Here is a 27220-nt window from a genome sequence, read left to right as displayed (position 1 = left end):
TTACCTCATGAACTTGACATTCACTTTTTTGATTACCAGCCACTGTGGCTAGTAGATTTCCAACATTACTAACCACTCGCCATTTTCACTAGCCACACTTTTCTTGCTGGGAAAATATATTTTATTTGCATACATTTGACTTTGACATGCTAAAATGACTTGATTTAGATGATGTGTTATGTCCACATGATTTCTCATTCATTTAACTTCTTGTGTGAGCAAATGGGTTGCGTCGCAATGCAATCAGTATTTATTTCATGACTTTTCAGGGCTCAAAATTAAGGATTTACCAAACTTATCTCTGACCACACCAAATCAATATTTCTTAGCCACAAATTTTGAATGTGTCAAAACAAGGAAAATATAGCTTTATAGGTGCACTATTTAATTCAACAAACCTTTTCTTTAAAAAAAAAATATTACATTTAAAAAATAATTATTGTCATAAATCTAAAATATGCACAGTAATCTGTCTAGGCTAAAAGTCCCAGATCACCAGTTACCTACACATAAACGGGAAGCATAGATATATACATTAGATGTCGCCTGGCCTATTGTTGTCTATTGGAGGGAATGTGTCAATAGCGCCACCATCTTGCTACAGGGTAGCGCTCCTTTGAAATGAATGCGGGACCAAGGTACAGTGGAGGACTGTGGCCATCCAAACCCAGAGATAAACACATATACACATATATCTGTGATCGGGAGTTTTCCTGGATGTTAGTATGTAATTTTTTTTCTAGTTACGAAAATTATAATTTTACATCACTTTTCTACATTGATGGATCAGTGACCGCACGGGCATTCCTGACAAAAAGCTTGTGTTTGTGTGTATGGAAATGTACTATCCACCCTCCCTGTTAAATTTACTCTAATCATGTCCTGAAACACACCTCCGGCTTTCACTTCTCATACTGACGAAGGGAGCGATTCGTTTGTGAATGAATCCCCCGAACGACTCTTTCACTAACGTTAGCCGACAATAATAATAGTTTCTGGCAGCGCAGCATCTCGTTGTGATATTTCTTTTGCATTGTTTGCTGATTTTATTCAACAAAACTAGCATAAGCAGAGTGTTTAGTGCGAGTTGGAGCTGCTTTGGCGTATGGTGAATGCAGTAAGTGACTGTTATCATCAATAACGTTACCTGATTAGCACAAAAGTTCAGAACATACAAAAACAGAAAAAAACTTAATATTACCTATGAAATGTTCTGCCTTTGTGCTTTGTTTTCTTTCTTTGCTCTGTACTACACCCGTAGACAGCGCTAAAGTCCAGCATCTTCACGTAATAACACTGTTTTGACTAGTGCAGTTGAATGACATTTGTCCTGGGAGCACTGTACCAATGTGGCGGCGCTATTGACGCATGCTCAGGGTCCCTATGTGATATCTAGTGTATATATCTATGAACGGGAAGTAATCTCCCATTGAAGCAAACTTATTGTAAACTAAATATAATTAAATAATATTAACAAAAATAAATGTAAGCCAAAGAAAGCAGGTGAAACATACAATGTCTGATAATGAGAGGATGTTTAATATAGGCCTTTTAATAATCTGTTTAAAGAATATTATAGGCCTTAATATAGGCCTTTTAATAATAAAAGAATTATTTAAATGAAAGCAGTGACCGCTGCTGCTTAGATAAAAAATGTGTATTTTTTTAAAATCTTGAGCTCTCGAAAGCAGCAGGACTGTCTGTGGATGAATGATCATCGCTCTTTGTCTAGTCTATTTCAGATTGCACCAGTTTCAGATTGCACCACGCTTTTTAACATCACATCACCTATGCACGCGAGTGATCATCCTCTCGTTCGGTATTTACCTTCTTTTTTGCTGTGTTGCTCGCGCGAACACATTTATTTGTCAGTCGTGCTGCTTCTCGATTCTAAGATCACATTTGCACGAATATTGGGGCATGCTTATTGTCGAACCCTGCTTTTAAGAAAACTACACATTGTAGCAGATTTTCAACCAGACAAAGTGGCTAGTGGAGGTGTCTGTCTAACCAACACAATCTCACGACAATTTGTAACTTTTTCATTTAGTGGCTAATTCGTATGAATTCGTACGATCTAATTCGTACAATTTAGTACGATTTGCTCATCAACCAAAGACGGTTTTGGTTAGGGGTGGGATTAGGTGCCACGCCTCCTTTTTAAAATCGTACCATTTCGTACGACTGAACTCGTACGAATTCGTACGAATTAGCCACTAAACTGGCAAAACGTAAAATACTTACGTTTTCTCGTGTGATCAGGCTGGTCTAACCCACCACAGCTGAAATCTACGCGCATTTGGCGGGTGTTAATGTAAAGCCCTGCTCATGACTATTAATTATGTGATTTGAGGTAACCAATGCATTTGGCAGATAACACTATTCACACACTAATCGCACAACATTCTTTAAATAAAATAATAATCTACCCAACTTGGATATAATACATCAATCTGTGTGTTTTTTTATATCATTGCTAGACTAGAAATTATGTTGAGTCCAGGCCTTGTCTTAAATAATATAAAGCAAATTATCAGTCAGTCGACAGGGTGGCGCAGTGGGTAGCATGTTCACCTCACAGCAAGAAGGTCGCATTTCTGTGTGGAGTTTGCATGTTTTCCCTGTGTTCGCGTGGGTTTTCCATAGACATGGTACAGGTGAATTGGGTTTGTTAAAATTAACCATAGTGTATGACTGTGTGTGTGAATGAGTGTGTATGGATGTTTCCTAGTTATGGGCTGCGAGTTAAGGGCATCCGTTGTGTAAAACATATGCTGGATAAATTGGTGGTTCATTCCGCTGTAGTGACCCCAGATTAATAAAGGGACTAAGCCGAAAAAAAAATGAATGAACAAAAATTATCAGTCAATGGTAGGTAGTTAATCGTAACTCTTTAATTTAAGGTGGCATAGTTAGTCATGTTCCATGCTCTTACTATAGTAATTACAATGAATTATGCACAATTATATGTAACTAATCCCAAACCTAACCCACATTCTAACACAACCATGTAGTAAGTACATGTAATTAATTTATATTACTGAGTAGTTAAATAAATAACTGTTACTACACTACCTGACAAAAGTCAAGTTGTCGATCCCAGTTAAATAATAACTTGACTTGTAGTTGATCATTTGGAAAAGTGGCAGAAAGTAGATTTTTTAGATAAATCATTTGTTGAACTGCCTCTCAATCATCACAAAAACTGCAGAAGACCTACTGGAACCTGCATAGACCCAAGATCGTCATAGAAATCAGTCAAGTTTGGTGAAGGAAAAATGGTTTGGGGTTACATTCAGTATGGGGGCGTGCGAGAGATCTGTTCAGTGGGTGGCAACATCGACAGCCTGAGGTATCAAGACATTTGAGATGCCCGTTACATTAGAAACCACAGGAGAGGGCAGATTCTTCAGCAGCATAGCGCTCCTTCTCATACTTCAGCCTCCACATCAAAGCTCCTGAAAGCAAAGAAGGTCAAGGTGCTCCTGGGTTGGCCAGCCTAGTCACAAGATATGAACATTATTGAGCATGTCTGGGGTAAAATGAAGGCATTGAAGGTGAATCCAAAGAATCTTGATGAACTCTAGAAGTCCTGCACTTTCTTTGCCATTCCAGATCACTTCACTAATAAGTGATTTGAGTCATTGCAGAGATGTATGGATGCAGTCCTCCAAGCTCATGGGAGTCATGCACAATATTGATTATTTTTCCACTGCACCATGACTTTATATTCAATGCTGGACATTATTTCTGTTAAGTGACAAGACTTTTGTCTGAGAAAAGTCAGATCTTACTGTCCTAATTAAATAATTAAAAATCAAGGCATGATCATATTTTATTTTGGTAAAATAAACGTAATCTAGAGGCCTTTGCCTTTCATATAGACACTTCTGATACCAAATGATCAACTAGAAGTCAAGTTATTATTTGTTTTTCCTTAAACCTGGATAGGCGACAAGACTTTTGTCAGGTAGTGTGTCAGCTTACAATAATGCAATCAATGAGAGACTTTAAGGGCAACAGGACTGTCAGGTTACTTGACTAGTTTGTCCAAATAAATAGTAGATTTAGGATGTTACTACAATGATTTTAAAGCAGCATCGATGGCCTCAATATTATTTGTATCATCAGTCATTATTAATGGGGATGAAAGAGCAAGGTGATAATACAGTACTTGCAGGGAACCCATGCAGGGTTTAATATTAACAGTGTCGCCACTCGCAACAGACGTACCGCTGAGCGTTTCTGTGGTTTATTTTGGCTTGTGCATTAACCCAAGGGCAAGCATGACACTTATCTAAATCTATTACAAACATATCTTATCTTCTGAAAAACCAACATTCCCATCTAATGCATTCTCTACTCCAAGAACAGAAATGAGGGGCATTAGGTGCGGTCACTTGAGCCAAATATTGCATGTCAAAATGTCTGTTCATTGTCAACAGTGAAGAAGTGTATAAAGCCCAGAACACATATTGTAGTAGTCACTTTCAAAGCAAGTTCTGTTGTCCAACATGACGAATATGCATTATGAGTGAAATTGGTTCAGTGAAAAACTCCACCAAAGGCTTTATTTTTTTGCGTAGATTATGGTTTTATAGTGATAAGAAAATCATTTATAAGAAATCATCTTTTTTAATCAGTCTGTATTCCAGAGTTTCAATTATTTTTAATATTGTTTTAATATTGTCCGGGTAATATTACTGCAGGTGGCTGTTTCTCCGAGGAAGGTGGAGAGGTGTTTTCTCCATGTTTTGTACGATCTGCTAAAATCGAATACAATGCTGCGCCTGGGATAATTGTGTTTATTGTTTTCTGATAAGAGAAATTGTTTAATTTTAGGCAAGGCAAGTTTATTTATATAGCACTTTTCATACATAGTGGCAATTTAAAGTGCTTTACATAAACAAGAATGAAAGAGGCAAGAATAAGAAAATAAATAAAAAATAAATAATTAAAAAAACAGTTAAATACAAATAAAAATGTGTTAAAACAGGTTTTAAAAGAATGAAAATGAAGAGAAAGTCATAATAGTGCGATCTGCCGGACGTAGCACAGTGCTCATTCAGTAAAGGCAAAGCTAAACAGATGTGCTTTCAGTCTTGACTTGAATGTGCCTACTGTTGGAGCACATCTGATCATTTCTGGAAGCTGATTCCAGCAGTAGGGGGCGTAGTAGCTGAAAACTGATGCTTTGACTGAACTCTTGGAATTTCTAGTTTATATGATCCCAAAGATCTGGGTGATCTGTTACGCCCCATTAACTCGTGGCTTCAGCATCAACGCTTGACTGAAGGCGTGTCTGAAGTTGGGGCTATCGCGACCGTCATAGCAGCGTCAGCCAATGAAATTCAGTCAGCAATAGGCCACTGTCTAGCTGATGTATTTGCATACAGCGATCTGATTGGCTGACGCTTCTGTCGGCGCTTAAAAAGTTGAGCTAGTCCCAATTTCTGCAGTGAGCAACGCCTCTGAAGTGGTGCCGTGTAAGCCAGGCGCACAACTAACGCGCTCTGCGCTGGACTTTAGACCGGCTTTGTTCTGGTCTATTGACAAATCTATTATAGTTTCTCAAAATAGCAACGCGCCAGCAATACACCTCAACATGCCTCCCCTTTTAGAACGCCTATGGGCGCACATATGAGCACAAATGCATTTGCTATTTAAACAGCGTGGCACAAAACTTCAAAATGACTCTTGCGCCAAGCTGAAACTAGCAAACAACAATTGCCTCGCGCCTTGCGCCACATTGCACCGGGTGTATGATAGGGCCCTTAATCTGAAAACAAACAGGAAGTGCATTTTCAGATTACAATTTTAGATTACAAGGGTAAACATGTATTTGCCTTAATGACATGCACAGATGAATTGTTTACCACAAAACTAGCAATGTGAGCTACCAAAAACAGTATGGTTAGTTTTGATTTCATTTGTACTTTAAATAAATGCAAAATGTAACCGCACTTTTAGTAGCTGACAGGAGGTTATGAGTTTTCGATGATCATCTCACCTGCCTCACGGCTCCCACCATTTCTGCCCTGCTGGAGAGTCGGATGGTTAGACGGTGCAAAACAGCGATTGTTTCTAAAAGGTTTTGATAAAACTCCCGCTGCTCGACATTCTGCCACAATGACACAGTGCTCTGGAAATGAGACGTCAACAGACATCTGTTATACTGCAGTTTACTTCAAAAGTGTGCAAAAGTGTGCAACTCTTTGCAATGGATTCAGATCTAACCTTGAGGGTGACTTTAAACTCTTCCAGTTCCTTCTCCAGGTTTTCCTCAGTCAGGTTGCGCTCTCTTTCCGCCTGTTTCTGCCGTGACTCCAACGTGTAATTGTCGTTGCGGAAGGCCAGAGACAGCTGAACAAAAGCATTCTGCAGGAAAAAGAAGGCCATTAGATTATATATATATATGTATGTATATATATATATATATATATGTATATATATATATATATATATATATATATATATATATATATATATATATATATATATATATATATATATATGTATGTATATATATATGTATGTATGTATATATATATATATATATATATATATATATATATATATATATATATATATATATATATATATATATATATATATATATATACATGTGAAGTCAGATTTTTAGCCTCCTTGAATTATTAGCCCCTTGTTTATTTTTTTTCCATAATTTCTGTTTAACGGAGAGAAGATTTTGTTCAACACATTTCTAAACATAATAATTTAAATAAATTATTTCTAATCACTGATTTATTTTATCTTTGCTATGATGAAAGTACATAATATTTTACTAGATATTTTTAAGACACTTCTATACAGCTTACAGTAACATTTAAGGGCTTAACTAGGTTAATTAGGTTAACTAGGCAGTTTAGGGTAATTAGGCAAGTTATAGTATAATGATGGTTTGTTCTGTAGACTATCGGAAAATATATAGCTTAATGGGGCTAATAATTTTACCCTTAAAATGTTTTTTTAAAAATTAAAACTGCTTTTATTCTAGCCTGAATAAAACAAATAAGACTTTCTCTAGAAGAAAAAATATCAGACATACTGTGAAAGTTTCCTTCCTCTGTTAAACATCATATATATATATATATATATATATATATATATATATATATATATATATATATATATATATATATATATATATATATATTTATTTATATATATATATATATATATATATATATATATATATATATATATATATATATATATATACATATATATATATATATATATATATATATATATATATATATACATACATATATATATATATATATATATATATATATATTTACAGATATTTACATTTGTTTATTTGCTATAAATGCTCATGTTGTTCTGTGCATGTACTTGAGTATTTAAAGCTACAGTTCTGACTGTTTGTATTAAAGGACAACATTGTATTACAAATAATATATAAACATAAATATGTTTTTACTTTTTTCTTGTGCTGTGAAGTAAAATATAAAATTGTGCATGAAAAGCATCATCAATGCACCGAGATATCGAATTTAACCAAATTGAGGGTATAATAATCATAACCGAAACCAAACCGTAAGACCAGTGTAGGGTCTCACCTATAATATATATACAGTTGAAGTCAGAATTATTGGCCTCCCTTTGATTCTTTTTTAAACATTTCCCAAATGATGTTTAACAAAGCAAGGAAATTTTGACAGTGGGTCTGATAATATTTTTTCTTCTGGAGAAAGTGTTAATTGTTTTATTTTGGCTAGAATAAAAGCAGTTTTTAATTTTTTAAACACAATTTTAAGGACAAAATTATTAGCCCCTTTAAGCTATATTATTTCGATAGTCTACAGAACAAACCATCATTATACAATAACTTGCCTAATTACCCTAACCTGCCTAACTAACCTAATTAACCTAGTTAGGCCTTAAATGTCACTTTAAGCAGTATAGAAGAGTCTTGATTATTTACTGTCATCATGGCAAAGACAAAATAAATCAGTCATTAGAGATGAGTTATTAAAACTATTATGTTTAGAAATGTGCTAACATTTTTCTCTCTCCGTCAAACAGAAATTGGGGACAAAAATAAACGGGGTGGGGGGGGTTATTATTATTATTATTAATAATAATAATACACACACACACACACACACACACACACACACACACACACACACACACACACACACACACACACACACACACACAGTATATATACAGTATATATATATATATATATATATATATATATATATATATATATATATATATACTGTAGTATTTACTAAATTACAAAATATTACAATATTAATATATTAAATATTACAAAACAGTTGTTCTCAGCTGGCCCTCCAGTTTAACAATTTAGAGTCAATACATCTCATGCGCAGTGGAAAGGATAAATGCAGAAGTCATAAAAAATGCTGCTATAAAAACTGTGATATAATGGTACCATATCTTACAGGAAAGGTAGTAACTATTTTATGAGGTGGTAATTTCTCTTTAATTCATATCAGATGAATCATATAAACAAAAAAGTATTTTTAGAAAAAAAAAAAAAAGAGCGTGGAGTAAAAGTAAGCCAGTTTCTCTATTCATAAATGTTTTTTTACCAAAAAGTAAAACAATTGCAAATTGACATGATCACATTATTATAACATTAAATAGTATTAAATGATTCATTTGATGGCTTAAGTTTATAAACAAAAATATTTAAGCACACTGTTTCTACATCTTTAAAATATCCAGTGTAAGTCGGAATTATTAGCCCGCCTTAGATTTTTTTTGTCTTTTATAAATATTTCACAAATGATGTTGAACAGAGCAAAGAAATTTTTACAGTGTGTCTGAAAATGTTTGTTCTTCTGAAGAAAGTCTTATTTGTTTTATTTCAGCAAGAATAAAAGCAGTTTATAATTTTTTAAAACCCATTTAAAGGTCAATATTATTAGCCCCTTTAAGCTCATTTTTTTGATAGTCTACAGAACAAACCATCGTTATACAATAACTTGCCTAATTAGCCTAACCTGACTAGTTAACCTAATTAACCCAGTTAAGCCTTTAAATGTCACTTTAAGCTGTATAGAAGTGTCTTGAAAAATATCTAATCAAATATTATTTACTGTCATCATGGCAAAGATAAAATAAATCAGTGATTAGAGATGAGTTATTAAAACTATTATGTTTAGAAATGTGCTGAAAAAATCTTCTCTCCGTTAAACAGTAATTTGTCTGGAAAAATAAAGATGGGGCTAATAATTTTGACTTCAACTGTATAAAAAGGCTAATTTGCATGCCCTGATTAACAACCACTGAATTATATGTCAAGAAAAGATTACAAATACTGCAAAATTAAAAATTAAAAAATGAAATGTATATTTAAAATAGGATGCTAAAACACCAAGCTTCCACTGTCTGAAACTTTTACTATTATAAACAGTTATCATGCCAATATATGTAATAATATAACATGCCGAATCTCCATAGACTCGTGATTTAATGTCAAATAAATGGCATTTTAATTAATTGATTAAAATGCCATAATTAATTAATTGATTTATTTTATTGATGTTGTGTTACTAACAAGCAATTTACTTATTGTAACTGTAATATTTTTGCCAATATAAGTGCTTTTTATCTTAATATATTTTAAAATGCCATTTATTCCTGTGACAACACAGCTGAATTTTCATCCTTACTCTCATGTAAAATATACATTTTAATATGCAGATTTTCTTCTTAAGAAATATATATTTTACATATCAAATCCAAACTTTTTAACAATATTGTATATGCGATTTGTTGATCTTGTATGATTAATTTATCCTATCATATACATAGCAGGCAAACAACTCAACATGAGGTGCTTTTGAGGACATTCCAGATCAAACCAGAGCAGGACGGAGGAAAGCAGCAATATTGATGGGATTTTTACTGTCAGGATCAAAGAGTTCAGCGGCGGTGAGACCAGTATTGTCCTAATAATCGAGAGGAAAAATACCTCCAGCCCTTGACCCTCGCAAGCGTCATCCTGGGAGCAGATTGTGTTCACAAAAGGCATGTTTGTTTCCTCACAGGGACAGGAACTCACTACAGTAAAACCCATCAAATTGCTATGCCCTAAGCCTGGATCAGGAGCACAAACAGCCTTCGTGTACATAACAAAACAGCCTGATTCTGGAACACACTATGCTGAACCAGTGGTGCTGTCATCCTGACTGTAAGTTCTTAGATGATATACAGGACTAAAAACTGTAAATTCCTATATTATAAACAGGATTCATAATGGGCCGAGAAAACACAGCAAAAATAATAATCAAATAATAATTTTAATATACTATTATTATTATAATGATTATTATTGTTGTTGAGGCAGTGTGGTGGCGCAGTAGGTAGTGCTGTCGCCTCACAGCAAAAAGCTCGCTGGTTCGAGCCTCGGCTGGGCCAGTTGGCATTTCTGTGAGGAGTTTGCATGTTCTGCCAATGTTCGTGTGGGTTTCCTTTGGGTGCTTATTTTCTTTTTGGCTCAGTCCCTTTATTAATCAGGGGTTGCCACAGAGTAATGAACCACCAACTTTTCCAACATATGTTTTACGCAGCAGATGCCCTTCTGTGAGACACCCATACACCCTCATTCACACATATATACAGATAATTTAGCTAACCCAATTCACCTATAGCGCATGTCTTTGGACCGGAGCACCCGAGGAAACCCACGACAACACGGGGAGAACATGCAAACTTCACACTGAAATGTCGACTGATCAAGCCAAGGCTCAAACTAGCAACCTTCCTGCCTGAGAGGCGACAGTGATTCCCACTGTGTCACCGCACCATCCATTAGTTTAATAAAATATGAAAATATTTATTATGACTATTGTTGTTATAATTATATAAATTTTATTATTTTAAAAAAATGTTATTATCCTTATTATTATATAAATGATACTACTACTACTACTACTGCATCTAATAATAATAATAATACATTTGTATTATTATTTTTATTATAATTATATTATTAAATGTATTGTTTAATACAATTATTTTTTATTATTAAAATAATATTATCATTGTTGGTGTTATTATTATAAACATTTCATTATTTAAAAATTATTATTATTATTATTATTATTATTAATATATTATTTGTATTATTATTATTTTATTATTAAATAATATGTATTATTATTGTTGTTATTATTGTAAACATTTTATTGTTTAATAAATTATTATTATTATTATTATTATATTATTTATATTATTTGTATTATTATTATTATTATTATTATTATTAAATAATATTTATTATTGTTGTTATTATTATGAACATTTTATTTTTTTAGTAAAATATTATTATTATTATCATTGTTATATTATTTGTATTATTATTATTATTATTTATAAATAATATTTATTATTATTGTTCTTATTATTATAAATATTTTATTGTTTAATAAAATTTTATTTTTATTATTATTATTATATTATTATTATTATTATTATTATTAAATAATATTCTTATTATTGTTGTTATTATATAAACATTTTATTGTTTAATAAATTATTATTATTATTATTATTATTATTATTAGGTAGGCTATATTGTCCGTAGTGTATGTGTGTGAATTAGAGTGTATGGATGTTTCCCAGTGATGGGTTGCAGCTGGAAGGGCATCCGCTGCGTAAAACACATGCTGGATACTAAAAAATATAAGCAATTTTGGTATTGTTCATATTGGGGTATACCTATTAGGAAGTCCACGGTAATGTGTAGTCTTTAAATAAATGCCAGTGTGTGCACAGATTCAAGCTCAAAAACATTTATTTTAGCACTTATTTAAACCATCTTCTAGCCTCTAGAACAGGGGTGTCAAAACACGGTCCTGGAGGGCGGGTGTCCTGCATAGTTTAGCTTCAACACACCTGTTTGGAAGTTTCTAGTATGCCCAGAAAAAGCTAGATTAGCTGTTTTAGGTGTATCTAATTGGGGTTGCAACTAAACTCTGCAGGACACCAGCCCTCCAGAAATGAGTTTGGCCACCCCTGCTCTAGAAAGATGGAATAAACTGAATTTTGCAGAGCTTTAGCTTTTTTGGTCATGTGCAGATCATATTTAAAGTGTGGTTATGAATTTATGCAGCCAGACATTTTGTGACTTTGAACATGACTTAGTACAACAGTGTTATTTTAAATAGTATCTTTATGTTTTGAAATAAGAATATACACACCTCAACTTCCTTCTCTGAGAGCGGTGGTGCGCTGCAACAACAATCAAAAAAGGGATAGAAGAAAAGAGATTAAACGTCACAATTCTAAGACTTTTTTTTCTTAATGTGTGAATGATGGTTTAGTGAGCAGCGCACCAGCCAGTTGAACCTCTGTGCAGTTTGAGTTTGCGGAGCATCACGTCTGAAATGTTAGGCATGGCATCAGGCTTCTCTTTGGTCTCCTCTTCACTTGGAGAGCTTATGAGTGGAGAAGGTGGACCTGAAAGATACATTTAAAAGGGCATATTTAGGAGAACTAGAAAAATGAAAGAGTTTTGTGGTATAAGAAATATTTTGAATACAAAACAAAATATTTTGAATAATGCTGAAAACCTGCAAGAATTTAATTCCATAGTATTTCCTTTACTATGGATGTCAATAGTTACCAGTTTTCAGCTTTTTATTTCTTTTTCAAACGTCTCCTTTTGTGTTCTACATAAAGAAAAGAAACTCATACGGGTTTATAACAAACCTTATTAGTATATAGTGAATATTGTTTTTCAATTTTTGGTTGAACTATCCCTTTAACTGTGATACACGGGCTGCCATCTAGTGGTGAAGGATTATAGTTACAGTCAAAAATCTACTCCTTGTAGTAACATAAAATCAGTATGAAAACAAATACATGGAGATTAAAAATGGTATATATAAAGGAATCATGAAGCTAAATTTAATAAGTCCATTTAAGACTAAGTTATATAACATGTGCTGGATAAGTTGGCAGTTCATTCCGCTGTGGTGACCCCGTATTGATTAAGGGACTAAGCCGAAAAGAAAATGAATGAATGAATGAGGAGGATCTAGAACATACACAAGGTTGAGTTAATGAGAGAATGTTCACATTTGAGTGAGATGCATGTCACCTAAGCCAGAATTGTTTAAGACAATCTGCAATAAGCATATCCACAAACCAAATATATATATTAATGCAATATTATCTCACCTCGTTCCTGCTCAGCAATTTCATTCAGATCAGGAAGCTTCGAGCTGGAGATGCTCTGGTTACGAACAAGTTTGTGTTCCTACAGGAGAGGGGGAAAAAAGATGAACCAGCTTTAAAAATAGTGATTTGTGTAAACTTAGGACATTATATTCCCTTTCCTCTGCCAAGTGGACCCAAAAAAATAAAAAATAAAATAAAAAAAATCATCAAAGCTATAAAAGGCACATTAAACTACTTAAACAAAACTGGCTACGCCAAAGATATCAAAGAATTACCTCACAAATGACCTCACTGATAATCAGCTTAAAACCTGCGTCTTTGAAAACTGAATAAAAAAGTGGGTGTAGGAATCATCTGAATAAATAAATACTTTCATTTGTAACGACAAAGTAGATGTTCATTTTGTTGTCACAGCAGTAACCCAGTTTAATACTCAATTATCCATGTGAGCAAATTGACAAAAATCGTAGTAAACTGTTTGTTGAATATGAAACGCAATAACTTTTCACATTTCTTGTGGGCTGCAGCTGGTTTTACACGTTTATGTGTCAAGAGTATTTAGTAATTGATTTCATTTGGCTTTCTTTATTATAGTAACCTAGGCTTAATTATGTGGCATAAGGCAAAAAAGGGCTATTTAAATTAATTTTGCATCAAAAAAGCTTGTTGATATTGATAGGAGTATGCAACTTTTGTGAAGCATAAAATCCCCAGTATATTAGATATCAAAACGTGTGCATGACTCCCATAAAATATTATTCCTTAAAAAAAAAACTATAAAACAAAACAGGAATTTTGGCCATGTCTATTATCATACACAAATTGTAATAAAGCTGGGTTGGTACCTTAAAATAGTATGCGTTTGGATCAAGAAATGTCATATCATCTCTTTGAATCCCTTGGGGAAGACCACCCCCATGACAGTTTTTGTATTTTATTTTGGAGTGTAGATTACATTACAGTTTTAAACTTATAATGTAAAATATATTTATAAAAAAAGAATATATTTATTATTTAAACGATTTTACAATTGTTCCAAGAATACAGTGCATCCGGAAAGTATTCATATTGCTTCACTTTTAACCACATTTTTTTTTTGTTACAGCCTTATTCCAAAATGGATTAAATTCATTTATTTATTTCCTCAAAATTCTACACACAATACCCCATAATGACAATGTGAAAAACGATTTTTTGAAATCGTTGCAAATTTTTAAAAAATATTGACAGCCTTTGCTCAATACTTTGTTGAGGCACCTTTGGCAGCAATTACAGCCTCAAGTCTTTTTGAACATGAAACCACAAGCTTGGCACACTTTTCTTTGGGAATTTTTGCCCGTTCCTCTTTGCAGTACCTCTCAAGCTCTATCAGGTTGGATGGGAAGCAAGGGCGTATAGCCATTTTCAGATCTCTCCAGAGATGTTTAACATGACTTAAGTCTGGGCTCTAGCTGGGCCACTCAAGGACATTCACCAAGTTGTTGTAAAGCCACTCCATTGATATTTTGGCAGTGTGCTTTGGGTCATTGTCCTGCTGAAAGATGAACTGTCACCCGGTCTGAGGTCAAGTGCAGTCTGAAGCAGGTTTTCATTCAGGATGTCTCTGTACATTGCTGCATTCATCTTTCCCTCTATCCTGACTATCTTCCAGTCCCTGCTGCTGAAAAACATCCCCACAGCATGATGCTGCCACCACTATGCTTCACTATAAGAATGGTATTAGCCTGGTGATGAGCGGTGCCAAAGAGTTAAATTTTAATTTCATCAGACCAGAGAATTTTGGTTCTCCTCTCTCCACAGAAGAACGCTGGAGCTCAGGCAGAGTGATCATTTGGTTGTTGATTACCTCCCTGACTAAACCCCTTCTCCTCCCTGATCACTCAGCTTAGATGGCCGGCCAGCTCTAGGAAGAGTCCTGGTGGTTCCAAACATCTTCCACTTACGGATGATGGAGGCCGCTGTGCTCATTTGAACTTTCAGAGCAGCAGAAAATTTTCGGTATAACCTTCCCCAGCCTTGTGCCTCGAGACAACCCTGTCTCGGAGATCTACAGACAATTCCTTTGTCTTCATGCTTGGTTTGTGCTTTGACATGCACTGTCAACCCTGTGACCTAATAGACAGGTGTACGCCTTTTCAAATCATGTCCAATCAACTGAATTTACCAAAGATGAACTCCAATTAAGCTGCTGAAACATCTCAAGAATGATTAGTGGAAACAAAATGTACCTGAGCTCAATTTAGAGCTTCAAGGCAAAGGCTGTAAATACTTCTGTACTTGTGATTTTTCAGGTTTTTTTTAATTTTTATTAATTTGCAACCATTTCAAAAAAATCTTTTTTCACATTGTCATTATGGGGTTTTGTTTGTAGAATTTTGTGGAAATAAATTCATTTAATCCATTTTGGAATAAGGCTGTAACATAAACATGTGTGGAAAAAGTGAAGCGCTTTGAATACTTTCCGGATGCACTGTATATAGCCTATAGGTTACTTCTGTAAGAAAATATCAGCATTCAGTACATACTTTTAGCATCACCTTTGCTTAAAATGACCCAATCTAATACTGTTTATATGAAATCAGCTACAGCTCTTGAGCAGGTTTGAGCTGTCAGACCTGTTGGTATGTCAACAACTCTTGGAAGAGCTTTGAATAACAAAACTATGCTGGATTGTGTCCAATTATCAATAACGAAATCCAGCTAATTGATTAATCCATGTACGAAGACTCCTGTTGACTAAAAAAACACAATAAAGAATTACCTCGCGTAATTTGGAGAGTTTCTGGACGCCCCCAGGCGGCACAGGGAAATCCTTGTACCCGGAGGACATGAACAGAGACTCTCTTTGCTTGTCAGGGAACGAGGGACCGTCCTCTCCTTTGGGAGCAGCGTTCCTCATGTTCATGGAGCCCACTATGTCCCAGGACACGGCTCTCATCAGTGGAGGGAAGGCCCCGATAGTTTTGATTTCAGCTGTACAGGGGGCCTGTTGTGTGGGAGGTCGAGGTACGGGTTTGGCCACTCCTGTAGCTAGAGGCTGAGTGATGCCACGGCTTGGACTCTCCTCTTTTTTCTGGCCCGCATGTTCAGAGTTCTTGCCCTTTTCTGCGGGTCCGTGATGCTCCGGTCTGTCCTTCTGAAGCGCAGAGGGCTCTCTGGCTGGGATAGCAGTGGTGTAGCGGGGGGTTAATGTACCAGAGGACACTTTTCGCTTGTCACTGGGCATCCACTCAACTAGCCTTGAGAACGTCTGAGGAGGACAAGAGCAAAAAAGTGAATTAAATTATTAAGAGAATGAACAAGAGAATCAGAGCGTGTGTACACAGAATGCAGAAACACAAGTATTTTTTTTCTGTTCTTGTCTATGGAAGACAATCGAGAAAAAAAAAAAACAAATATATTTCATAAGGGAGCTTTTAAAGGAAAACAATACTGCTTTTATTACCAAAAAAAAAACAAAAAAATAAGGCTTTATCCAGATGGAAAAACAAAATATTATAGGAAATACTGTGAACATGTCCTTGCTCTGGTAAACATTTGATAAGAAAGAATACAAATTCCATAGTAGGGCTATTAATTTGCCCTCATCTGCACATTTACAAGTTGCAATATTTGAAACACTGAAGAAAATACAGTACTGTGGAAAAGTCCCAAGCACTATAACAGCTTTGTTGGCCTAAAACAGATGGGCCTCAGCGATACTGGAGGTGGGCTGAGAGATTAACTTAATTATCATACTATAATTATTTGATTTCATTATTAAATAAATTTTCTATAAAAATGATTGGTGTAATGGCATTTCCCGTTTTCTGTTATTGATTACTTCAGACTCGATGCAAATAGAGCCTCACTGTAAAATACAGACTTAACCGTGGCTGCACTTCCAACTGCTGCACGTCAACTAGGACTACATGCTCGGCTGTATAAAGCAAACCGTCACACAAGTGTACAGGTAACGATGATTAGAGTTATAATCAGTTCGCTGTGCCTGCTGTTTCACAAACTATGCGTGCTCTTTTTCTGTGAACTCTTTAAAATATCATCATAGTTGTCCAAATTAGTGTTTTATAACGCGAATGCGAGGGTTTTATAACAGACGGGCGCCCATACAGGAGGATCTAGTGAGACTTGGTTTTAGTGAACAGCTAATCACTACTGCCAGCAAACTCCAATAATATCCCAAATATTAACCGACTTATAGGGGTTTTACTGTATTTTAATTATTATTATTATTATTTTTTTTAATGGACATGATCAATAGATAAATAGTAGTCAGGGCAATTCAAAGCAGCAACTTTTTTTTTGTCATCTGTTGTCCTGTACAGGTTCATTTATTAAAGAATAGGCCCAAATAGCCTACTCTGCAGTTGTAAAAAAGACCTGAACAATTCAGGAGCTTTAAATCTGTGTGTGTTTAAAAAAACAAATAAAATATATATGTACTATTATATATTATTATATTATTCATTCATTCATTTTTTTTCAGCTTAGTCCCTTTATTAATTTGGGGTCGTCACGGTGGAAAAAACTGCCAACTTATGTATAACATGTCTTTGGACTTGTGGGGGAAATCGGAGCACCAGGAGGAAACCCACGCAAACATGGGGAGAACATGCAAACTCCACACAGAAATGCTAAGTGACCAAGCCGAGGCTCGAACCAGCGACCTTCTTGCTGTGAGGCGAACGTGCTACCCACTGCTCCACCGCATCGCCATTATTATATTATATATAAACTAAATAAACATTTTTTTTGTTTTTTATAAAATGCTGTAGAAAAAAAGATGATTATAGTATGAGCAAAATAAACGTTTTACTAATAAATAAAGGTTTAAAATAAGCATTTTCTCTAGTCAATCATTTTAAGAAAAAATGTCAGATGTGGGCCTCCAAATTTATTTGGTGGGCCCATAAATGAAAAAGGTTGAGAACCCCTGGCTTATAATTGACCAATCAATCAGTCTGAAAATGTAGGAAGTATGTACAAAAAACAACAACAACTGCAAAACAATTCCTCTTCAAGCAACATTCTATGTTTAATGTGGCTTATTTTGGCACCAAGCACAGCTTAAACTGTTTTGTTCAAATAGTCCTGACATTTTCTGAAATAATGTGCTGTGTAATATCAGCCTTCTTTTAACACTTTCAGAGTTCTTCTTCGGGTTTAGAGTGTCATTTTTTTTTCTGTTTCTGTCCAGGTGATCTCATACAGCATCTGTAATATTTAGGTCTGGACCCTGTGGAGGCCATTTCATGACTGTCTGTGTTTTATCAGTTGTTTTCTTTCTCTAAAGAGGATTAGTTTGCAATTAGCTGATTATTATCATGCTGAAAATAAAAACTATTACCACTATAATCCTTTCCAGAAGGAATGGCATAATGGATTAAAACCTATCTGCATTTTTCAACATTCACAATTCCATCAATATCAATACTAGAAATGCAGGTCAAACCAAGACAAACAGCCTCTCTCCAACATTGTCTTTCACATGCCGTACACAATTAAACCAAAACAACTAACCTAACCTACCTACTGTCCTAAAAAACTATACATCAACTAAAAGATCAGTTATTCACCCTGTATAAATCTCAATTCAATTCCTCTTTATTTCTATAGCACTTTTACAATGTAGATTGTGTCAAAGCAGCTTAACAAAGACATTATAGTAAATTGAAACAGTGTCCGTCCAGTTTTCAGAGTTGAAGTTCAGTTAGTTTAGTTCAGTCTGGTTTATTTTTTACTGCTGAAAGTCCAAACACTGAAGAGCAAATCCATCGATGCACAGCTCCACAAATCCCAAACCAAGTGGGCCATGCACCGGAGGCTGATTTTGATTTAATCTCAATTAAAATAAAAGAAAGAAAAACACTTATGACTGGTTTTGTGGTAAAGGGTCAAATATATCCATTAAACCATCAACAAAACAACAAAAATAGTGTTGGCCTAAAACAGAGGTGGCCAACCCTGTTCCTGGAGAGCCACCATCCTGCAGATTTCAGTTGCAACCTATACCAAACACACCTGCCTGTAATTATCACGTGGTGTTCAGGTCCTAATTAATTGGTTCAGGTGTGTTTGATATGGGTAGCAACTGAAATCTGCAGGAAGGTGGCTCTCCAGGAACAGGGTTGGCCACCCCTGGCCTAAAATGATTGCGAAGTACTGTAGATTAAATTGAGGAATAACACAAACCTCTTGCTCAGGCTTGCTTGTATCCCCTTGGTCATGGTTAGACGGCACCTCTAAATGCTGGACACAAACAGAAACAATACAGCAATTATCATCACTAATGGGACACAATATCAATGTTATACTAAAAGAATGACAAGCAAGTTTCACCTGAGTTAAGGAGGGACTCGCTGGAGGAGTTTGACTGACTTCAGGACCTAATGGAGCAAACAAAACTGCTCAATTTGATCAACCAAAGCAAATTAATAAGATAAAATGTGACAGAAAGCACAGGACGCTACCTAATGCAGAGGGAGAGGAGAGCGAACTGCTTCTGGACGGTCTTGGGGAGGAGGAGGGCGTCGGGTTCGGGGAGAGAGCTGAAACCAAACATGACATTAATAAATTGTGGATGTCATTATGCTTTATGTTCAACCTGTGAATAGGGTTGAATTGAAAAGCAAGATAAAGGAGGCATTCCAGATATTTAGGACATGTACATGAAGTTACAGTCTGATAAGAAAGGAATTTGCAAAAATCAAAAAATAGACAATCTACTTCTGAAATAATAATTTGGTAACACTTTACAAAAAGGACCTATTAATTAATTCAGTTTTAGCAACCCCATATTAATAAAGGGACTAAGCCTTGTGAGTAGTGTTAGTGAGGCCAACAGGCAGCACTCAACCTGAGGTCCACTTGGGTCCTAATGCCCCAGTATAGTGATGAGGACTCTATACTTTTCAGTGAGTGCCGTCCAGGGGCGGACTGGCCATCTGGCAATTCTGGCAAATGCCAGAAGGGACGGATCATTTTTCAAATGTGGGCTGGTGAGTTTTTTTGTTGTTGTTTATTTTACATGTATTGTTTTTACATGCAGGCAGTTTTTATCTCTTGCAAGATGTGAATATTATAATGATGATGATGATGATGATAATAGTAAGAATAATAAATGTTAAGCATTTGGCCCAATCGGCAATGGCTGGCTGGTTTCGAGATGGGCTGACCCAATCCAACCTAATCAGAAATAACACGGACGTAATCAAAATCTGGCAAGAATGTCAAACGAACAGTAAGTGCAACACAAGGTAATTGAGATGGACCATAAAAAAAGGAAAGGCGATGCCGAAAAGCTCAGAGAAAGCAAAAAAAAAAATGGCTCTAACATCAGACGGTGCCAAACTAACTGAAATATTCTAGAAAGGGGGCAGCATTGTGGCGCAGTGGGTAGCGCTGTCGCCTCAGAGCAAGAAGGTTGCTAGCTTGAACCTCGGCTGGGTCAGCTGGTGTTTCCATGTGGAGTTTGCATGTTCTCCCCGTGTTGGTGTGGGTTTCCTCTGGGTGCTCTGGTTTCTCCCACAGTCCAATCACATGTGTTAAAGGGGAATTGGGTAGGATGAATTTTCCGTAGTGTATGTGTGTGTATGCATGTGTGTGTTTCCCATAACGTATGCTAGATAAGTTTGCGGTTCATTTCGCTGTGGTGACCCCAAATTATTAAAGGGATTAAGCTGAAAAGAAAATGAATGAATGAAAAAATTTACAGATTTGTTATAAATGAGTTGTTTTGTTCCAGTCACATACATTAAATGTTTAAATGTCTATTACATACGGTGCTGCTTATATTATTTTACCATCTGTACACCAATAGAAGTAGTGAATGTGCTTTTTCGTGGGTGGGGCTCTGTCGGTGTGGTAATGTGGGCTGTTGTGGCTACAATGCCAGGGCTGATTTTTTCCGCCCCTGGTGCCGTATTTCCGTATTAAATGAGACATTAAGACGAGGTCCTGACTCTTTGTGGTCGTTTAAAATCCCAGGATGTTCTTCAAAAAATAGTAGGGGTTTAACCCCGGCATCCTGGCCAAATTTGGCCACTGGACTCCGTCTATTGTGGCCCTCCTAACCATCCCCATATCTTAATTGGCTTCATTTGTCTCCTTTCCACCAATCAGCTGGTGTGTGGTGAGCGGTCTGGCGCAAAATGGCTGTCGTCTCATCATCCAGGTGGATGCTGCACACTGGTGGTGGATGAGGAGATCCCCCCCCCTATGTGTAAAGCACTTTGAGTGCCCAGAAAAGCTCTATATAAATGTAAAGAAATATTATTATTATTATTATAAGCCGAAAGGAAAACCAATGAAGGAAAATACTCCCGTTAAATCAATGTCCAATTTATCAATTTCCCAATATTGGAAATATTTAAATAGAATTAATATCAAATCAGTGTTGATAATTCAATGTTTTGCAGCCCGCCAGATGAGATTCAGTGTCCTCTGTGTGTGTCTGTGTGTGTAATGATGTGTGCAATAAGCAGCTGTACCTGTGGGGGATTCAGTGAGGCTGCAGGTGGACCGCCGGCCTCTGCGCTGCAGGAATCGATCGCTCACTTTCTTGGCCTCCTCCAACAGCTCTAGGTTCTTCTGCCGGTCCTCTTCAGACAACTTCAGATCCGGGAGCTGATCCTTCACCAGGTCGATCACGTGTCCATCACCATCTCAAACACACAACATAAACCCAGCGGTCATTTACACAAAGTCTCAAACAAAGTAAACAGACCTCAAAGAATAAACTCCATTAATGTTATTTAAAAGTCCTGTGAAGTGCTTTGAAATGTTCAGTTTTGTCCAATGTGGGACGTAATTTCAGCTGAAATAAGAAGACTTTACTTTCATCCGCAACCCCCCAGCCCTGCTTTTCACTTTTGTCAGCGACACACATCTTCCCTCCCACCTGACCCCCGCTCTTCACCTCGCCCTCCTCTGGTAACATGCCAGATCTGTTGTTACCCCGGTCTGTTCCAGGACCTCACAATTTGCAAATTAAGCACTGGTGGCGACCCCTTATAAATAACTAAGGGACTAAGCCAAAAAAAAAAAAGGCTCTAAAATCAGACGGTGCCAAATTAACTGAAATATTCTAGAAAGGGGGCAGCATGGTGGCGCAGTGGGTAGCGCTGTCGCCTCAGAGCAAGAAGGTTGTAGCTTGAACCTCGGCTGGGTCAGTTGGTGTTTCCATGTGGAGTTTGCATGTTCTCCCCGTGTTGGTGTGGGTTTCCTCTGGGTCCTATGGTTTCTCCCACAGTCCAATCACATGTGCTAAAGGGGAATTGGGTTGGATAAATTGTCCGTAGTGTCTGTGTGTGTATGGGTGTTTCCCAAAACATATGCTGGATAAGATTGCTGTTCATTTTGCTGTGGTGACCCCAAATTATTAAAGGGATTAAGCTGAAAAGAAAATGAATGAATGAATGAATGTATAAATTTGTTATAAATGAGTTGTTTTGTTAAAAAGTCCTGTGAAGTGATTTAAAATGTTCAGTTTTGTCCAATGTGGGACGTAATTTCAGCTGAAACAAGAAGACTTTACTTTCATCCGCAACCCCCCAGCCCTGCTTTTCACTTCACTTTTGTCAGCGACACACATCTTCCCTCCTACCTCACCCCCGCTCTTCACCTCGCCCTCCTCTGGTAACATGCCAGATCTGTTGTTACCCCGGTCTGTTCCAGGACCTCACAATTTGCAAATTAAGCACTGGTGGTGACCCCTTATAAATAACTAAGGGACTAAGCCCAAAAAAAAAATGGATGGATGGATGAATTTTCATCTTCTCTGATGATGTGTTCACTAGCATGTGCTTACATAACCCATAAATCTCATAAAATCCTCCAAAAGAAAACAACAACCTTGCTCAACCAGCTATTTATATCAGATATATGTCATAATATGTATGAAAAAACATCTAAAAATTGAATTAAATTAAATGACACCACTTGAAAACATCTACATTTTGAAATAAATGTCTAAACAAGAGAAAAATGAAACGTGTGTGTGTGAAAATGACTGTGTAGTTGAACTTACCCACTGTGGTGATAGGACAGGATGATGGAGAGTTTCGGGAGAGACGAGGCCGAGGACTGTGTGGTCTAAAAACAAACATTACACCAACACATTCTCAACATAACTGAGCACGAACAAACTGTAACTTCTTCTTTTAACAGCCTTAACACTGCTTATATGAATAAAACTGTAGCTTCAAAACAGATAAATACACTAGGTAGTTTTAAAAGACAATATAATGGGTCTCCGATATCAATACCTTGCTTTCTCGAGAGGACAGGATTCCTGCTTGATGACTTGTCTTTGAAGCACAATGGCTGGTGGACTCACGTTAACACTCACCATCTTGCTTTCCACTGGAGCATACTGGGGGAAAAATACAATAACAATAATTATAGCTTCACTAACTGGCTGTAATGTTGTTGGGCACATTCTTGGAGAGCAGTGACACAGAGGGGTTTACTTTTCTTTTATTAAATCGGACACTTTTGCTTTGCTGAGTACAAAATATTTTGTTAAATGTTCTCATCTGGCAATATAATGTTAATTCAAGAAGAGTTGGGAAATGTTCTTATTAAACTAAATGTGGCCCAGCTTGTTCCAGTCTTTGCTCACTGTTGTGATAACAGAAATATCTCTGTAAAATTAAGGCATTACATTGAAAGTGACACAAAAGTTTGAACTTGAACATATAAAAACAAACACATCTACATTTTTTGCTGTGTTTTCAAGCGAAAACCAGTTATTTGATCCAAAAAAATGTAAATGGCCTTCAATATTACAAAAAACAAAGTAAAATAATGTGTGAAAAAAAACATGTATATTATTTAGAGCTTATTTACAGCAAAAAATAAGTGTAAACTGTGTATATTTATGTATATATAAGGTTATATATAATATGTACACATATTTATGCATTTATTTGAGAAAATGGCTATTTATATGTAGATATAAATTACATTTGTATTTATTATATTTGTGTCTATTATACAAATTGTAAATAAAATGTAAATATTTATGTAACAAAATATATAATACACACACATTTACATTATAACACCCATTATTTTGGATGTGATTAATCGCAATTCATCTTTTCCCATACATATGAAGAGTTTAGATGCAAAAACATCTACATGCCGTCTGAAATTTCCATAGAAAATGAGCATTATTTTCAGCCTCCTTTGTTTATGATGAGTTATTTCACTTTAAAGACTATGAAAATAACTTATTATTTGCCATGAAAGTGAAATTACTGAACCTATTCACTAGAGCCTGATAAAAATGCTCATTTTAGAAGAAAATTTCAGACGGCATTTAGAGGTTTTTGTATCTGAACTCTTCTTATCCATATATATAGTTGAAGTCAGAATTATTAGCCCCCCTTTTGATTTAAATATTTCCCAAATTATGTTTAGCAGAGCAAGGAAATTTTCACAGTATGTCTGATAATATTTTTTCTTCCGGAGAAAGTCTTATTTGTTTTATTTTGGCAAGAATAAAATCAGTTTAACATTTTTTTAGGGACAAAATTTTTAGCCCTTTTAAGCTATATATATATTTTTTTTGATAGTTTACAGAACAAACCAATGTTATACAATAACTCACCTAATTGCCCTAACCTGCCTGGTTCACCTAATTAACCTAGTTAAGCCTATAAATGTCACTTTAAGCTGTATAGAAGTGTCTTGAAAAATATCTAGTCAAATATTATTTACTGTCATCATGGCAAAGATAAAATAAATCAGTGATTAGAAATGAGTTATTAACTATTTATATTTTTTTCAAGAAAATTTCTAGATTTAATTACTATGAATATTAATCTTGACACATCCTAACATTTAGAGATCATACAGTATATTACTAGTCTTATACCCTACTTGCAAATATCCTGTTTTAAATGTATTTTGCTGTTGTTTATTTTGCAGATAGAAAGTAAAGTGTAGCGAAAGTGAGTGTGAACTGATCTGATTTTTCAAATACATCATTCAGTCCTGAGGCAGTATGAGAAATTTTCCAACTGCACAAGTACTGTAGCTCCTTTTTTATAGCCTTTGGAAAGAAAATCTCACACATACCAACTCAAAACACTTATCTTTATCCCATGGGAAAAGTAACATGCTCTGATAACATCCACTTTAAGGAGAGGAAGCTAAATATTAGCCTTTGCAAAAGTCCAATTACACTCTTCAGTGCTTTGTTTGACATTATTTTGTAATTCTCTATGTACTGTTAAACAAAATTGTAATAAAAAATTATACATATATATATTTTATTACAATTTTGATATATATATATATACAGTATATATATATATATATATATATATATATATATATATATATATATATATATATATATATATATATATATATATATATATATATATATACACGGTATATATGCATGTGTATTTTCATATATTATTTTATGCTATCCCCCTCAAAATCATTTCAATCAAAACTAATTTCTTTCCAAAAACAGCTATTCAAGTCATCTGGTAAACTTGTATTCATATCGCAATATATATCGCAAAACAAAACAAAAAAAAGTTTTTATCCATCCAAGGGCAATAAACAATTCAATTTGAAGTATCTGAAGTTGGTCTCTCTAAACCTCTCGTTTCTGAGAGCCTGCTCTTCTCTGATTGGTCAGATGATCCAGTCTGTTGTGATTGGCCTACAGCTAACAGCACACATCAGTAATCAAACAACCATAACCAGATCAGATTTACTACATGAGCTGGTTCCTCAAGAATTTTAAAAATTGATACTAACAGTAACGATGGCGACGTCTTTACTATTGATTAGGGTCATTGGTTTTACCATTTCAATTAATTTCAGAACACCAAGTTCATCTCTGACCAAGTTTAAAGTACAAATGAAATCAAAACTAACCATAATGATTTGGTTAGCTCACATTGCTGGTTTTGTGGTGAAAAATGTATCTGTGCATGAAACATGTTTGCCCTTGTAATCTTTAATTCAAATGTGAAAATACACTTCCTGTTTGTTTTCTGTTCAATTCTCAGATTCCGTCTGTCTGAGGTAGTGGGTGTGGCTATCATAACTAACCACACCCCTCCCGCTGTCAGTTTTGACAACAAACAGACATGGTAAGGAGGAGGTGTCTGTTTGGTTGCAATAGCTTTCCCCAATCTAACCGAATGAAATGCCTACTTTACTACATCCAATCCGCTTGCAGTAGAAAAAACAAGCCACGCCCACTGTTTTCTCATTTAATATTCCATTTCTTTAGGAACTGCATCACAATACGAAAAAAAAAAGGTCTCAGCTTCCACTTCATGTCAACTTTAACGTAATATTCTATACTCATTCTACTCAATACTCCAAAAACGTTTCTAGATTAAAGATTAATGGCATCATCTGTAATGTAAAAGATACAGTTGGACTCACTGTGGAGGGTGAGCTGGATGTGCTGTCGAGCTCCTCCGGAGAGTCTTCCTCTTCCTCGGGCAGGGTGGGCATTGCCGGGGTGAGAGGGGGCCGAGAGCGTGTGTGTGGGAAGACGAAAGAGGCAACAGACTCTGTGACAAAACTTGGAGCACTCTTCAATGAAGTTTGCTCACCTCTTGAGTGTGTGAACTGACATACAGGAGGTGGGTCCTGTTGGCCCTGTATAGACACAAAGCATGTATGTAGTATGAGGATACAATCATATTTGCAGTTTCTTACAAAACAGTAACATCTGTGGCAGTACATTGGTAGACTAAAAGCTGATTTATTATTATGTTGAGTGATCGGCGTGACCCTTGGCGCCTGTTTGCGCGTAGAGGTGCATTTATAGTTCTGCATGCTGTTTGTGTTGCTCTGCAATAACACTTCTGAAACGCTAGCTAGCAGTAGGTTATTATGTTTCTCTGTGTTGAGTTTCTTCGCGGGTGGTTTGTTTTTCTGAACGCTACAAGTAGCTAAAACTCACTCATTCAGAGGCAGACATGCAACAACTTTAATCATCAGGTAAACACAAAGCAAAAGA

General features: G+C 35.6%; 1 protein-coding gene across 9 annotated transcripts in view; it reads right to left on the bottom strand.

The window, feature by feature from the left end:
• mrvi1 (murine retrovirus integration site 1 homolog) overlaps positions 1–27220 on the bottom strand; it is a 128500-nt gene that overhangs the window by 24791 nt on the left and 76489 nt on the right. For all 9 annotated transcript variants that reach the window (XM_002662998.8, XM_073907506.1, XM_073907507.1 and 6 more), the window contains 13 exons: positions 26638–26856; positions 23481–23587; positions 23243–23307; positions 21705–21878; positions 19686–19763; positions 19555–19601; positions 19408–19464; positions 15977–16465; positions 13216–13294; positions 12369–12492; positions 12234–12264; positions 6238–6378; positions 6011–6142 (listed from right to left, as the gene is read on the bottom strand). In XM_002662998.8, the coding sequence (XP_002663044.4) occupies positions 6011–6142; positions 6238–6378; positions 12234–12264; positions 12369–12492; positions 13216–13294; positions 15977–16465; positions 19408–19464; positions 19555–19601; positions 19686–19763; positions 21705–21878; positions 23243–23307; positions 23481–23587; positions 26638–26856 (1743 nt within the window). The remainder of the gene's footprint in view (positions 1–6010; positions 6143–6237; positions 6379–12233; positions 12265–12368; positions 12493–13215; positions 13295–15976; positions 16466–19407; positions 19465–19554; positions 19602–19685; positions 19764–21704; positions 21879–23242; positions 23308–23480; positions 23588–26637; positions 26857–27220) is intronic.

This window comes from Danio rerio, chromosome 7 (assembly GCF_049306965.1).
Source record: "Danio rerio strain Tuebingen ecotype United States chromosome 7, GRCz12tu, whole genome shotgun sequence".
In the NCBI taxonomy this organism is placed as follows: Eukaryota; Metazoa; Chordata; class Actinopteri; order Cypriniformes; family Danionidae; genus Danio; species Danio rerio.
This window is presented reverse-complemented; position numbering and strand designations above follow the sequence as displayed.